This window comes from Rhinichthys klamathensis, unplaced genomic scaffold (genome assembly GCF_029890125.1).
Source record: "Rhinichthys klamathensis goyatoka isolate OS25496 unplaced genomic scaffold, OSU_Roscu_1.1 h1tg000571l_1, whole genome shotgun sequence".
Classification (NCBI taxonomy): Eukaryota; Metazoa; Chordata; class Actinopteri; order Cypriniformes; family Leuciscidae; genus Rhinichthys; species Rhinichthys klamathensis.
The window spans coordinates 827,227-839,950 of NW_026607037.1; the positions used below are offsets into that span (position 1 = coordinate 827,227).

General features: G+C 38.4%; 1 protein-coding gene across 2 annotated transcripts in view; it reads left to right on the forward strand.

Moving 5' to 3' along the window:
- taok2a (TAO kinase 2a) overlaps window positions 1-12,724 on the forward strand; it is a 57,812-nt gene that overhangs the window by 31,349 nt on the left and 13,739 nt on the right. For both annotated transcript variants that reach the window (XM_056239785.1, XM_056239787.1), the window contains exons 9-15: window positions 234-327; window positions 5,071-5,152; window positions 10,244-10,411; window positions 10,559-10,765; window positions 10,842-10,970; window positions 11,078-11,314; window positions 11,980-12,108. In XM_056239785.1, the coding sequence (XP_056095760.1) occupies window positions 234-327; window positions 5,071-5,152; window positions 10,244-10,411; window positions 10,559-10,765; window positions 10,842-10,970; window positions 11,078-11,314; window positions 11,980-12,108 (1,046 nt within the window). The remainder of the gene's footprint in view (window positions 1-233; window positions 328-5,070; window positions 5,153-10,243; window positions 10,412-10,558; window positions 10,766-10,841; window positions 10,971-11,077; window positions 11,315-11,979; window positions 12,109-12,724) is intronic.

Here is a 12,724-nt window from a genome sequence, read left to right on the forward strand (position 1 = left end):
GTCTAAGCTGCTTTGGGTTGTCAGCTAACTTCTACTCCTCTTTCTCTTGTTCTCGCCCACTCTGTACGTTTCCCTTAAACTGCTAGCCTTTTCATTTATTCACTCATACCTCTTAGTGTCTGTTTATTTCAGTGTAGCACTAATTCTGGTCTCCTACTTTTATTCCGACTTAATTATCTTTTTTGTGTGTGTGCTTGCACTGGTTTTAAATTTCTGTTTGTCTCTTTGTCTAGCTGAAAGGAAGCCGCCCTTGTTCAATATGAATGCTATGAGTGCCTTATACCACATTGCGCAAAACGAAAGCCCTGTCCTGGCGTCAAACCACTGGTGAGAACTTTGTTCTACTTTTTTTTTTTTTTCTTCTCTTGTTCTTTCATTGTCTTATTTAACTGTTTGGTTTTGCTTTTCATCTCTGTTTGGTTTTGCATTGTTCTCTTGCATTTGCAATCAATTTATTTGTTTTTCAGTGTGTGGGTAAACTGACATTTTATTAGCTGTTAGGCCGTGTCCACCAAAGCGTTTTTCCACGCGCCTGGCGTATGTTTTCAATGGGAGCGCCGCATTTTTAAAACGTCATGAGCGTAACGAGGCGCTGAGTGTTTTTTTCACGCTGAAGCGCCCGGCGTTTTTTACTGGTCGCCGAGAGTTGAAAAATGTTCAACTTTGGGTAAAACGCAGCGTTCATCACGGTCACTCTTTACCCAGCCGTCCAATCACAGTGGAAGAGGGGCGGGGCTAATACCACACCGACTGACTGTCACAATTTTCTTTCTGTACAACGACATCAACCAGCAGAGCTAACCGAACAAAATGGATGAAAAGTAAATTTTTAGTATGAAACTAATTATCTGCGAAATCAGTTACAAGTAAACTGTGCTGGGGATATTCTGTATCATAGCAACGAAACGTCTCAACGGAAAAGCTAGGCGTTTTCAGCAGAGCGTCTTGTGTTTTCAGCTGGCTAAAAACACTTTGGTGGACACACAGCCTTAGGTAAATAACTCAAAGTATAATACTAGAATTTAGTAGTGTTACACAACAACAGCAGCATAGAATCGATATACAGTCATGTGAAAAAGATAGGACACCCCATGAAAACCTTTGTCTTTTTCAACATATGGACATTGGATCTTCATTTTAACAATATTGAGACATGGAGGTGATAAATAATAATACTAAAAACTAATAAAACTGAATAAATGTCTTTGTAAAATTATTTGTAAAATTCCCTTAATAGACATGAAATATTTGGTGAGGAAAAAAGATAGGACACCTCCACATTTATTTACTACTTAAAATGCATAAAATTATAATATATTGCCTTTATTAAACCAGAAAGAAAACTCATTGAGATTAAAAATCTCTTTTCCAAGAGCGTCCTGGCCAAGACAGGCAGCAGCACAATTAACGTTGCAGACATAAAAACATATAACATGAACATAAAACATATAACAATTTATGCCGGTAAAAAAATAGTGAGTTACAAGTTTCATATCTATTTATCACAAGCGATAAACAACAGCAAGGATCGTCAGAATAGTCAATCATAACATCTACAGCCAGTTTGTGTAGCCTCCATGTCATTTAAAAGTGATTAAAAATCAACAAGTGAAACCGGCTTCTGAAGATTCAGGACATTTTGCAGCTGATTCCAAGCGCAGGGGGCCGCATACTTAAACGCCCCTTTTCCCAATTCAGTCCGGACTTGAGGGACATGTAACAATACTAAGTCCTCAGAACAAAGGCAATATCTTCCTGCGCCTTTCTTTTTAATGTTAGATTGAAGATATGGGGGAAGCAGACCAAGAATAGCTTTGTAGATAAAAATGTGCCAATGATTAAGTCTACGAGTGGACAATGCAGACCAACCAACCCGATCATAACAAAGAACAGTGATGAGTAAGTGCTTTAAAGTTTGTGATGAACCTAAGAGCTCCGTGGTAAACGGTATCCAACAGTTTTAAGCTTGTAATAGATGCATGCATGTATATAATATCGCCATAGTCCAGCACTGACATGAAAGGAGCAGCAACAAGCCACCTTTTGGCCTCAAAGGAAAAACATGACTTGTTTCTAAAATAAAAACCAGTTTCAGCTTCAGTTTTTTCACTAACTGCTGAATGTGAGGTTTAAAAGAGAGTGAATCATCAATTAGGAAACCAAGATACTTGTATTGAGATACAGACTCAATCTCGGAATCAGTTGCGCCACATCATGTGCAAAAGATTAGAACATCGTTAGAGAGGATTTTGGAGGAGCCTGTCTTATTTAAACCTCAGACATTTAGTTTGGTTTGCTCTTTATTGTGGAAGTGAGTGAAATCACCATGGTGAGATCAAAAGAGCTCTCGTGAGGCCTTCAGAAAGAAGGTTGTAGATGCGTCTGGGAAGCAATGTTGTTTTCGTCAACGATGACGATAACGAAATGATTTTGTTGACGCACTTTTTTTTTATGACTATAACGCGACGATGACTAGCTAAAAATGGCTCTAAGGTGACTAAAACATGACGAGACGTTTTCGAGTTTTCGTTGACAAGACGAGACGGAACGAAAATGACTATAAGTCTGACGTTCGCAATGCATGTCATTTCTGCCTATTTTGCGTGAAATCTGTCTGTTTTGAGCTAAAAAAAAGTATCAGCAATGCTGCCGCTTCCTATCATTGTTTTGGGTACCCATGCCGCGCGCGCACCAGATTCCACACAACAACACACCTGCGGCTGCGGCTAGTCACTCACCACACATCTTCGAAGGACCATGGCGGCGAAGCCAATAAACGGGCTTGGTGGTCGGAAACGACGAGATGATTTATGGACATACTTTCAGTTTCAGTATAATCCAGCGGTTCTCAAAGTGTGGGGCGCGCCCCACTGGCGTGACAGGTCTCCTCCAAAACGGGAGGAAATTTTCCGTTTTATGCCTTTTTATCTAGTATTCGTTCATGGCGAGTCCGCATCGTCAAATTCATCTTTGCAGCGACACCGAAAACACCAGTTTATTAATAAACAATTAAATGTCTCCTTGCTATTTTTTTACACATTCATAATCATAATTGTTCTTTGTGGCAAGCTTTATGCGTTTGTCATTAAAACGCTCTTGTATGTAGGACTAATTTCTTGCGCATCTAATCCCATCCCTCCGTTGCTAATTTCAAAACGTCATTTTAGAGTTAGGGCCGTTACATAGTCAACGCAAGCAACGCGAGCGACGCGAGCTACGCGCTCCTTCTCATAGTACACAAGCGTCACCGGCGATGCGTGAAATGCAATACACCGATCGCGCAGCAGGGGGTAGTAGAGTCTAGAGTCGGGTCACGTAATATTCAGATCAAAATGGCAACTGAAGAGGAGTGCATATTGCTGATTTTACGTCGGCGGCAACAAAGGATGTATACGAACAAGCTCGCATAACTTTTCCCCTTTGCCCGCCATTGTATTCAAATCTTCTTCTTCTGTAAACATAATAATATACCTTTTTATGTACATTACTTGCAATGTCGCCCCCACCGACAACGCATAGTATTGCGTGCATCGGCGCGTCGCGTATCAAAAACTAGGATGACACATTTGGCTACGCATCGACGCATAATGGCGGCCGAAGCGTAGCGATGTGTAGCCTTGCGCACGCGTATGCGTACCGATGCGTTGACTATGTAAGGGCCCTTAGTAACGGAGGTTTGAGCCACTGATAGCAGACTAATGATGGACACACTTACCGACTGGCTGAAACATTCTCTGACTGTTTCAATTGACTGCAGAAGATTTTAAACTGAACGCGCTGAACACGCGTTTGGGCATGATCAATCATAACAAAGTATCAAATTACATTCATAACCGGCCTTACAATAAGTGTGTCCCCGGCTTTATGCAGTTATTAATGCAGTTATTAGAGAGAGAGAGAAGCATGTGCTTCAATGTTATTATTTATGAATTAATTAAATTCATTTTAATTAGTTTGTTCATGTTTTTTTCCTAATATTGACAGTAATAAATGAAACACAAAGTCCTATTAACAAGTATAGGCCTATCAATAATTATTCATTTGTTATAGCCTATTATCTGCAATAATTACGAAAACCCGTGCAGCAGGACTATCAATTATTTATAGGCCTATTCAGTTTAATTTTCTATTGACTATATTGGGCTATATACTTTATTTATTAAAATTAAACTGCATGTGTCCATTGATTGTGAAGTTAGACATCGAAAATTGCAGATCAAGCGCATGTGGCTGCATGTTTTTCTTGTTATGAATTGTATCCTATTTTCCGTTATTACAGTTAACTACGCGAAGTGATATGGAACTGTAATGCGGTCAAGACCTGCCTGGAACTACTTTAGCCGTGCGTTTCCCTGAAAATAATTGCACACCTTAGAACGTTTCTCAACCAATCAGAATCAAGCATTCAACAGCCCTGTAGTATAAAGTGAAATGGAATATTCAGATGCTAATCATGGCGCTATTGTATTTCACTCTTATTGCAAGTAATATTCCACACAGATTGTACCATTGTTCACTATATTGGATTGTTAAGTAATTGGATATGAAGTCTGTATTATTTACTTATTGTAATTATTTATCTTTGTACAGACCGCACACAAACATATGCTTCAGTAAAGACATCAAAGGAAACAACTGTGGTTGACTGAGTTTCTGGGTTCTGATAGGCCCATTCAGGGCGACTGTTGCTTATCCTACAGTCCTTAAGAGATAACATTCAAATTTCCAAATCCAAACCCAACATGACTGTATAGTAATTTATTAAAGTAATGAAATAATAAATCATTTATTATCAACGTGTCCATGTACCTGTTAGGAAAGAGGAAATGTTCTAAAGCAGCATGATCATTTACTTTTGTTGAACTCAGTGGAAATTGCTTACTGGAAGTCTTCAACAAAGATTTTTGAAATGGCCAGTGTCCATTGACTCCATTGGTCACTTAAAATAAGTTTGAAATGACTGCTTTTACTATTGGAGTTTCATTTTTTTCTACATGTTTGTCTTTTTATGTTTTCTGTGTTTGTGAGTGTGGTTAACTTTACTTTTCTCTCTCCTTGTTTTAAATGCAGGTCGGACTACTTCCGTAACTTTGTGGACTCTTGTCTTCAAAAGATCCCTCAGGACAGGCCTACCTCAGATGTGCTGCTCAATGTGAGACTTGAACACACACTCTCCGACTCTTCATTCACTCTTTCATTCACATGTTCTCTCGTCCCTTGTTCTAGCTAGGCCTGTCATTACATAATCGGCTTTTCGTTTGAAATAATCTCTATTATTGTGCACTTTATGTTCCACTGGAATATAGAAAGGGCTTCTGTTGGAATGTCAAAAATTGAAAAAGATTTCATGGCAAAACCTATGAGAAATGAGGACTGACAAAGTACGCCCTGATTTCATCAGGTTTGCGCACCTTATTGTACGTTCATTAAACAAAAAGACTGATTTACTTTATGACATCATCCTTGACAAAAAACTCGATGTCTTCTGTATTTCAGAAACTTGGCATCAACAGAATTACTTTTTAAATCTCAATCTGTGTACTCCACCGGGATTTAGATATCTTGACAAACCCAGAGCAACTGGTAAAGGGGGTGGCCTGGCTGTTGTGTTCAGTACCGAGGTCTCTGTAACTGAAATTGCTGTTCCTCCTGTCTTATCATTCGAGAGTATTGTTTTTAAAGTTAGTGGTGTTTCTCCTGTTTTGATCTTGTTTATCTATCGGCCACCGAAACCTTAACCCTCTGTTCTTTGATGAACTCACAGAGCTACTTGCATTTGTAAATCCCCTCTGTCCATCTATGATTCTTATTGGAGATATTAACATTCATGTCGATAATCATAGTTGTTATCATACTGCTAATCTGATGGAGATTCTGGATTGTTTTAACCTGGTACAACATGTAAACTTTTCTACTCATAGAAAAGGTCATACACTTGATTTAGTGTGTACAGCTGGTGCTGATATTAATCAGCTTGAAGGCAAAGATTTGTGTATCAGTGACCATAAGCTCTTGAGCTTTAACTTATCTGTTCCTCTTCAAAAACTACAAAAGAGGGTTATTAGTTTTAGAAATCTTAAAAATATTGATCTTAATCAGTTTTCATGTATGATCAATGAGAGTCCTGCAAGTAACACTGTGGATCATTATAATTTAATTTTATCATCAACTCTTGATCTGCTGGCCCCCAGGAAGGAACGTGTCGTTTCATTTTCAAAATCATCACCCTGGTTTACTATGGAGCTCAGGGCTCTTAAAGCAAAGAACAGGCAGTTGGAACGACAATATAAAAAATCAGGACAATATAAAAAATACTACTCTCAAATCATTAATGACGGTACTGCAAAACCAAACAAGATGTTTAAAGTAATCAACAAACTCCTTAAACCTACCAATTCAATTATTTGTTCCATTGTGCAGCAGTGCAATAAGTTTCTGATATTCTTTGCAGACAAAATTGAGAATATTTATCATTCTATTACTTTTGTCTCTTTGTGCGCACCTCCTGAGATTCAGCCTTTAAATTGTCCACTTACCCGGTTTTCTAGTTTTCAAACGGTCACCATTGATTACATTTCCAAATTAATTATGACGATGAGTTCCACTACCTGTACTCTGGATCCTATTCCAACTCATGTTCTCAAGGAGTGTCTGTCATCTATCAGTCCTCTCATTTTGAACATTGTTAATGCTTCTCTTACTACTGGACTTGTTCCCCAAGCCCTTAAGGTTGCTTCCATCACTCCTGTCTGAAAGCCTATTTGTTCAGCACTGAGGTTTCCTAAGTGCGTTCGAACGCTCCATCACGTGAACTGCGCCTGGACAGAAAATCCAACGCGCGCGGCTCAGTTGTTCGCGCTCAGTGATGATGAGAGGAGACTCAGACCCCTTTCTTTACTTTTGTGTGCGTTTTATGAAAAGCAAGTAAGTTCTTACTATTGTTGTATGTTTATACTGCGTTGTAAGGAATGTTGTGAAATTTATGTATGTTCATACGAACTAGTTTTATTTGTTGAACTGCGTGACTAATTAGTGTAGTCATGATACCAGAGCGTGCTGTAATATTCGAGATGTTTCCTGTGTGAAATAATTAGCCCTCTATAAATCGATTTAGACCTTATTTGTGTTAGTTATTTACAAATATGCTTCCGTGTTCGAGTGCAGTGTATTTATACTGTTTATTTGGTGCTACCTGCATCGAGTGTTATAGTGATATAGTGTCATTCTGCATAGCCACTTAAAGGTGCATCAGTACAGATATTAGAGGCATATAGTGACATATTCTGTTACACTGGATTAATGTTAATTATTATTTTCTGTACTGCACTGTTGTGAATGATGACAATGAGCATAGTATAGTATTTTTTTATTAATCGGTTATTATTACCATTGTATTATTTCTTTTTCTTTCTCTCTGTTTAGACCACATACACTCAGTTATACAAACTTGTATATTGGCATCCTGATCTTGGAAATAAAGATGATAAAGGATTCTCTGGCCGGAATCTTTCTGTAGTGTTCCCATCCTAAAAAGAACCACTAGTCCATACTTTACAACTCCCATTCTTAAAAAGCCTGGGTGTGATGTGTCTGATCTGTCTAATTACAGGCCAATATCTAATCTTCCTTTTTTGGCGAAGGTTTTGGAACGTGTTGTTATGTCACAACTTCATTCTCACTTGTCCATGAATGAGCTTTTAGAACCTTTTCAATCTGGTTTTCGATCAGGACATAGTACTGAGACTGCCTTGGTCCGAGTTATGAATGATCTCCTCGTCTCTGCTGACTCTGGTGCCCTTACTGTCTTGGTGCTGTTAGATTTGAGTGCAGCTTTTGACACGGTGTGTCACTCTATATTGATTGAGAGACTCGAGACTTGGCTTGGTATTTCCGGTACAGTGTTGGAGTGGTTTAAATCTTACCTCACTGATCGTACCCAGTTTGTCACTTTAGAAAATAATAAATCTAACGTTGGACAGGTATGTCATGGTGTTCCTCAGGGGTCTGTCCTTGGCCCAATACTTTTTAATATTTACATGCTTCCTTTAGGGCAGATTATTAGAAAGCATGGTTTGGGGTTCCACTTTTTTGCTGATGATACTCAGATTTATATTAGCACAAAAACTAATATCACAGGTATATCAGCAACCCTTTCTGACTGTCTGCAGGAAATTAAAATATGGATGTACCATAATTTTCTTAAATTAAATGGGACAAAGTCAGAGGTTCTTTTAGTTGGTACCCCTGCAGCTACCTGTAATGGTGAAAATTTTAATTTGGACATTGAAAATAATGTACTATCTGCATCACCTCAAGTTCGCAACCTTGGTGTAATTTTTGATTCTCATTTAACACTTGAAGCACATATCAAGAGCATTTCAAAATCTGCATTCTTCCATTTAAGGAATATTGCCAGGATCAGGCCTTTTCTTTCATTACCTGATGCTGAAAGGCTTGTCCATGCACTTGTGACCTCTAGGCTTGATTATTGTAATGCCCTTTATCTTGGCCTACCAGCAAAGTCTATTAAGCGACTACAAACACATACAGAACTCAGCTGCACGTGTTCTTGCACACACTCCTTTTCGTCAGCATATCTCTGGTGTGCTTAGGAACCTGCATTGGCTTCCGGTACATGCCCGTATTGATTTTAAAACTCTTATTTTAACGTATAAGGCTGTACATGGAACTGCACCATCATATATATGTGATCTAATTACGCCATATATACCCTCTCGATCTCTCTGCTCCGCCCACTCTTTTCTACTTAAACAGCCTTCTTGCAGACTGAAAACGATGGGTGAAAGAGCTTTCTCTGTGGCAGCCCCCAGGTTGTGGAATGCACTTCCTTTAACTGTTAGGAATACTACAACATTAACGAGTTTTAAGAAATTGTTAAAAACCCATCTTTTTTAAGAAGGTGTTTGTGTCTTAATTGGTGTATGTTAATGTATCTTAATTGTTAATGTATTTACTTTGGTACTGTACTTGTAGCGCTTTGGGTACAAGAAAAGCGCAATATAAATAACATTATTATTATTATTATTATTATGAGATATTGCAAGTACTCACCCTCATGTCGTTCCAAGCCCGTAAGACCTCCGTTCATCTTCGGAACACAGTTTAAGATATTTTAGATTTAGTCCGAGAGCTTTCTGTCCCTCCATTGTAAATGTATACACGGTATACTGTCCTTGTCCAGAAAGGAAATAAAGACATCATCAAAGTAGTCCATGTGACATCTTACGGGCTTGGAACGACATGAGGGTGAGTCATTAATGACATAATTTTCATTTTTGGGTGAACTAACCCTTTAAGTAGCATAATTTGTTAAGTAGCCTAATTAATTGTTAGGTAGGCTAATCTCTCTCACCCTCTTTCTCGACTCTGTGCCTTGAATAGTTTTGAGTTACATTTTGACAAAACCTGTCAGATCTAAGTATTATTATGTTTTTGGTTAAGTTATTGTTTAACATGATTCTTTTTTTATTATTTATTATTTTGGAACAAACGGGTCTCTGTTTAAGAATGCCGGCTCGCAGCTGCAGGTTCCGCTGCTTGAGCACATGTCTTCAAATTTAGCCTAACCGAACCTCCAGTTTAACTGCCACATCTTCTTGTAATAAATATCTCATCGAGGAAAAACACGCTGTATTTTTGAATTTTCATTGCATTTTTAATTTATAAAAAGTTAAATAAATAATGAATTTTAATATAAAAATCTTAATGATTAATCGATAGTCGATCGTCTAAGAAAATTGAATCGAATGGCCATCCCTAATGCACTTTGATGGACTTCAAAACAGAAACTGTCATTCACTGTCATTATAAAGCTTGGAAGAGCCAGGACATTTTTATATATATATATATATATATATATATATATATATATATATATATATATATATATATATATATATATAACTCGCTTGAGGGCGAGTAAATCATGGGGTAATTTTCATTTTTGGGTGAACTATCCTTTTAAACACTTCCAGTGCTATTAATGGCTCACACTGGATTCCTAATTAATCACATTTTAAGCTGTAGTGCAGTATGTGTATTATTAAGCTTATACTGCAGGTGACAAAATGGGCAATTAAATCATTAATAGCAATTATTCGTATGACCAATGTAACCGGTTATTCTGCGTAACCCTAGCTCATCCACGTTTACACATGCTGAGATTGAGTCATGAAGCTCATCTATATAGCTCTGTGATTCACACCATGTGTTCCCTTCACAGCACCATTTCCTATGTCGAGAGCGCGCTCATTCTGTAGTGATGGATCTGATCACGCGCACCAAAGACGCTGTGCGAGAGCTGGACAACCTGCAGTACAGGAAGATGAAGAAGATCCTGTTTCAGGAAACCCTCAATGGCCCCACACAGGAAGGAGGAGAGGAAGAAGAGGTACATCCAAAGGCTTGTCAACCTTTGTCTTTCTCTTCTTTGATCCTTCTATCTACTTCAGCCCATTTTCTGTTCTTTTGTTATATTGTTCTACACTACAGAAATAGGAAAAGATCATGACATGTTTTCTTTTGTATGTGTGTGTAGGAAGCAGAGCAGTACCTCCTGCAGACAGGCACGGTGAACAGTATGGAGAGCTCTCAGTCAGTGCCCTCCATGTCTATCAGCGCCAGCTCCCAGAGTTCCTCAGTCAACAGCCTGGCCGATGGCTCGGACGACAGTGCTGAGATGGCCATGATGCAGGAGGGAGAACAGACTGTCACGTCTAACAGCTCTATTATACACCGCCCCACTGTACGTAATCACAGCGTGAGAACACACAATCCTCAAAAATGTACCTTTCCTTGACTAATTTGTTTTTGCTCATCAGACGCGTGATAATATTTATGACGATCCTTATCAGCCGGAGATGGAGTCGCAGCAGCAGCCGTCGTCGGCCGCTCGGAGGAGGGTGCACAGAAACCGAGACCATTTTGCCACCATCCGCACAGCCTCACTGGTGAGCATCTGACTGACCTGCAGCTCAGAGTCCTTTTTTTTCTTTTCTTTTTTTTTTTGCAGATCTGAAGTTGGGATAGACAACCTTCTCTCTCCCTTTCTTTCCAGGTGACCCGTCAGATTCAGGAGCATGAGCAGGGCTCAGCTCTGAGGGAGCAGATGTCCGGGTACAAGCGCATGAGGAGGCAGCACCAGAAACAACTGCTGGCTCTGGAGAACAAACTCAAGTCTGAGATGGATGAACATCAGCTCAGGCTGGACAAAGAGCTGGAGACCCAGAGAAACAACTTTGGAAGTGAAGCAGACAAGCTGAGTAAGAAACATCAGGCCATCCTGGAAAAAGAGGTGAGGGGTTTAAGAAATTTTTTAAAAATGATATTAGTCTTGTGATTTGCAAGAATGTGACTTTTAGGTAAAAGATGTTTAAATATAATCTCTGATTTAAAAAAGATTCACTATCAGATAGGGAGTAGAGTTAAGTAAAAGTACTTTTTTTTTAAGTTTTTAAGAAAGAAAAATATATACAACAGTTCTAAAAAAAATTTTTAGTTTTTTTTAAAGAAGTCTATTTTTCAACAAGGCTGCATTTATTTGATCAAAAATACAGTAAAACAATAGTATTGTGACAGTTAATAAAATGTATTATTATTATTAACTTTTCTATTTAAATATATTTTCTTTCTGTAATGGCAAAGCTGCATTTTCAAAAGCCATTGCTTCAGTCTTCATTGTCGCATGATGATCTTTCAGAAATTATTCTAATATGCCGTTTTTGTTCAAGTAACATTTATTTTGTCATATTTTGGTGGATTGTTTTAGGATTGTTTGAATTTGTGACATTGTCTTTACTGTCCCTTTTGATCATTTTAATGCAACCCTGGTGAATAAAAGGATTAATTTTCTTTTTTTTAAATCATACTGACCCCAAACTTTTGAACATTTGTGAATGTATTTATATGTATTATTAGTGTTGCTATACATATTTATCTCGTTGTTTTTCTTTTTTTAAGATTAAAGCTGCGCAGACGGAAGAGAAGAAATTTCAGCAGCACATTTTGAACCAGCAGAAGAAGGAACTCAACGGCCTGCTGGATTCCCAGAAACGGCAGTACAGGCAACGCAAGGAGCAGCTAAAGGAGGTACACCCTGTACTTGCACAATATTTATCAACCCCATTACCTATCTTTAACTTGTTACAAACCTCCCTGTTTGTCTAGGGGTAGGAGAGGATGTAACAATTATTGTAAATTAAAATAAATAATAATGATAAATATAATGGGGGGGGGGGGGGGAACTGATGGTCGCTTCAATCCCCTGTACCAGAAAAGCGACAAAATTGACACAGGTCAGTGGAACGGAAAAAGACGAGTCGAGAAAAAGACGCGTTTTTTAAAAGTTGAACTGATTTTAACTTGAGTGCCCCATTTTTAGAACGCTGTGCTATGCGCTAGATGCTGCAAAATTCGTGAGAGCAACGGTCATGCTCGTCCCTCTAGTTGTGTTTACATAGAAAAATAATGGAAAAGTAGCGCATAGGAATGGAAAAACATGTTCCGTGTGAACGGCCCCTAACCCTGCTCTCTGTCTAACATTAATAAAGCAAAATTCCCTACGTATTCCAAATCCAAACAAAATATTTACACAAATTAAGAGTAAAAACAAAATAATAAAAGTAACATAAGAGAAGAACAAGCTCAGCGTTCGCACGCTCTCTTACAGTTACCCAACTCATTCACAAAGTTGAGAGAAAAAGAC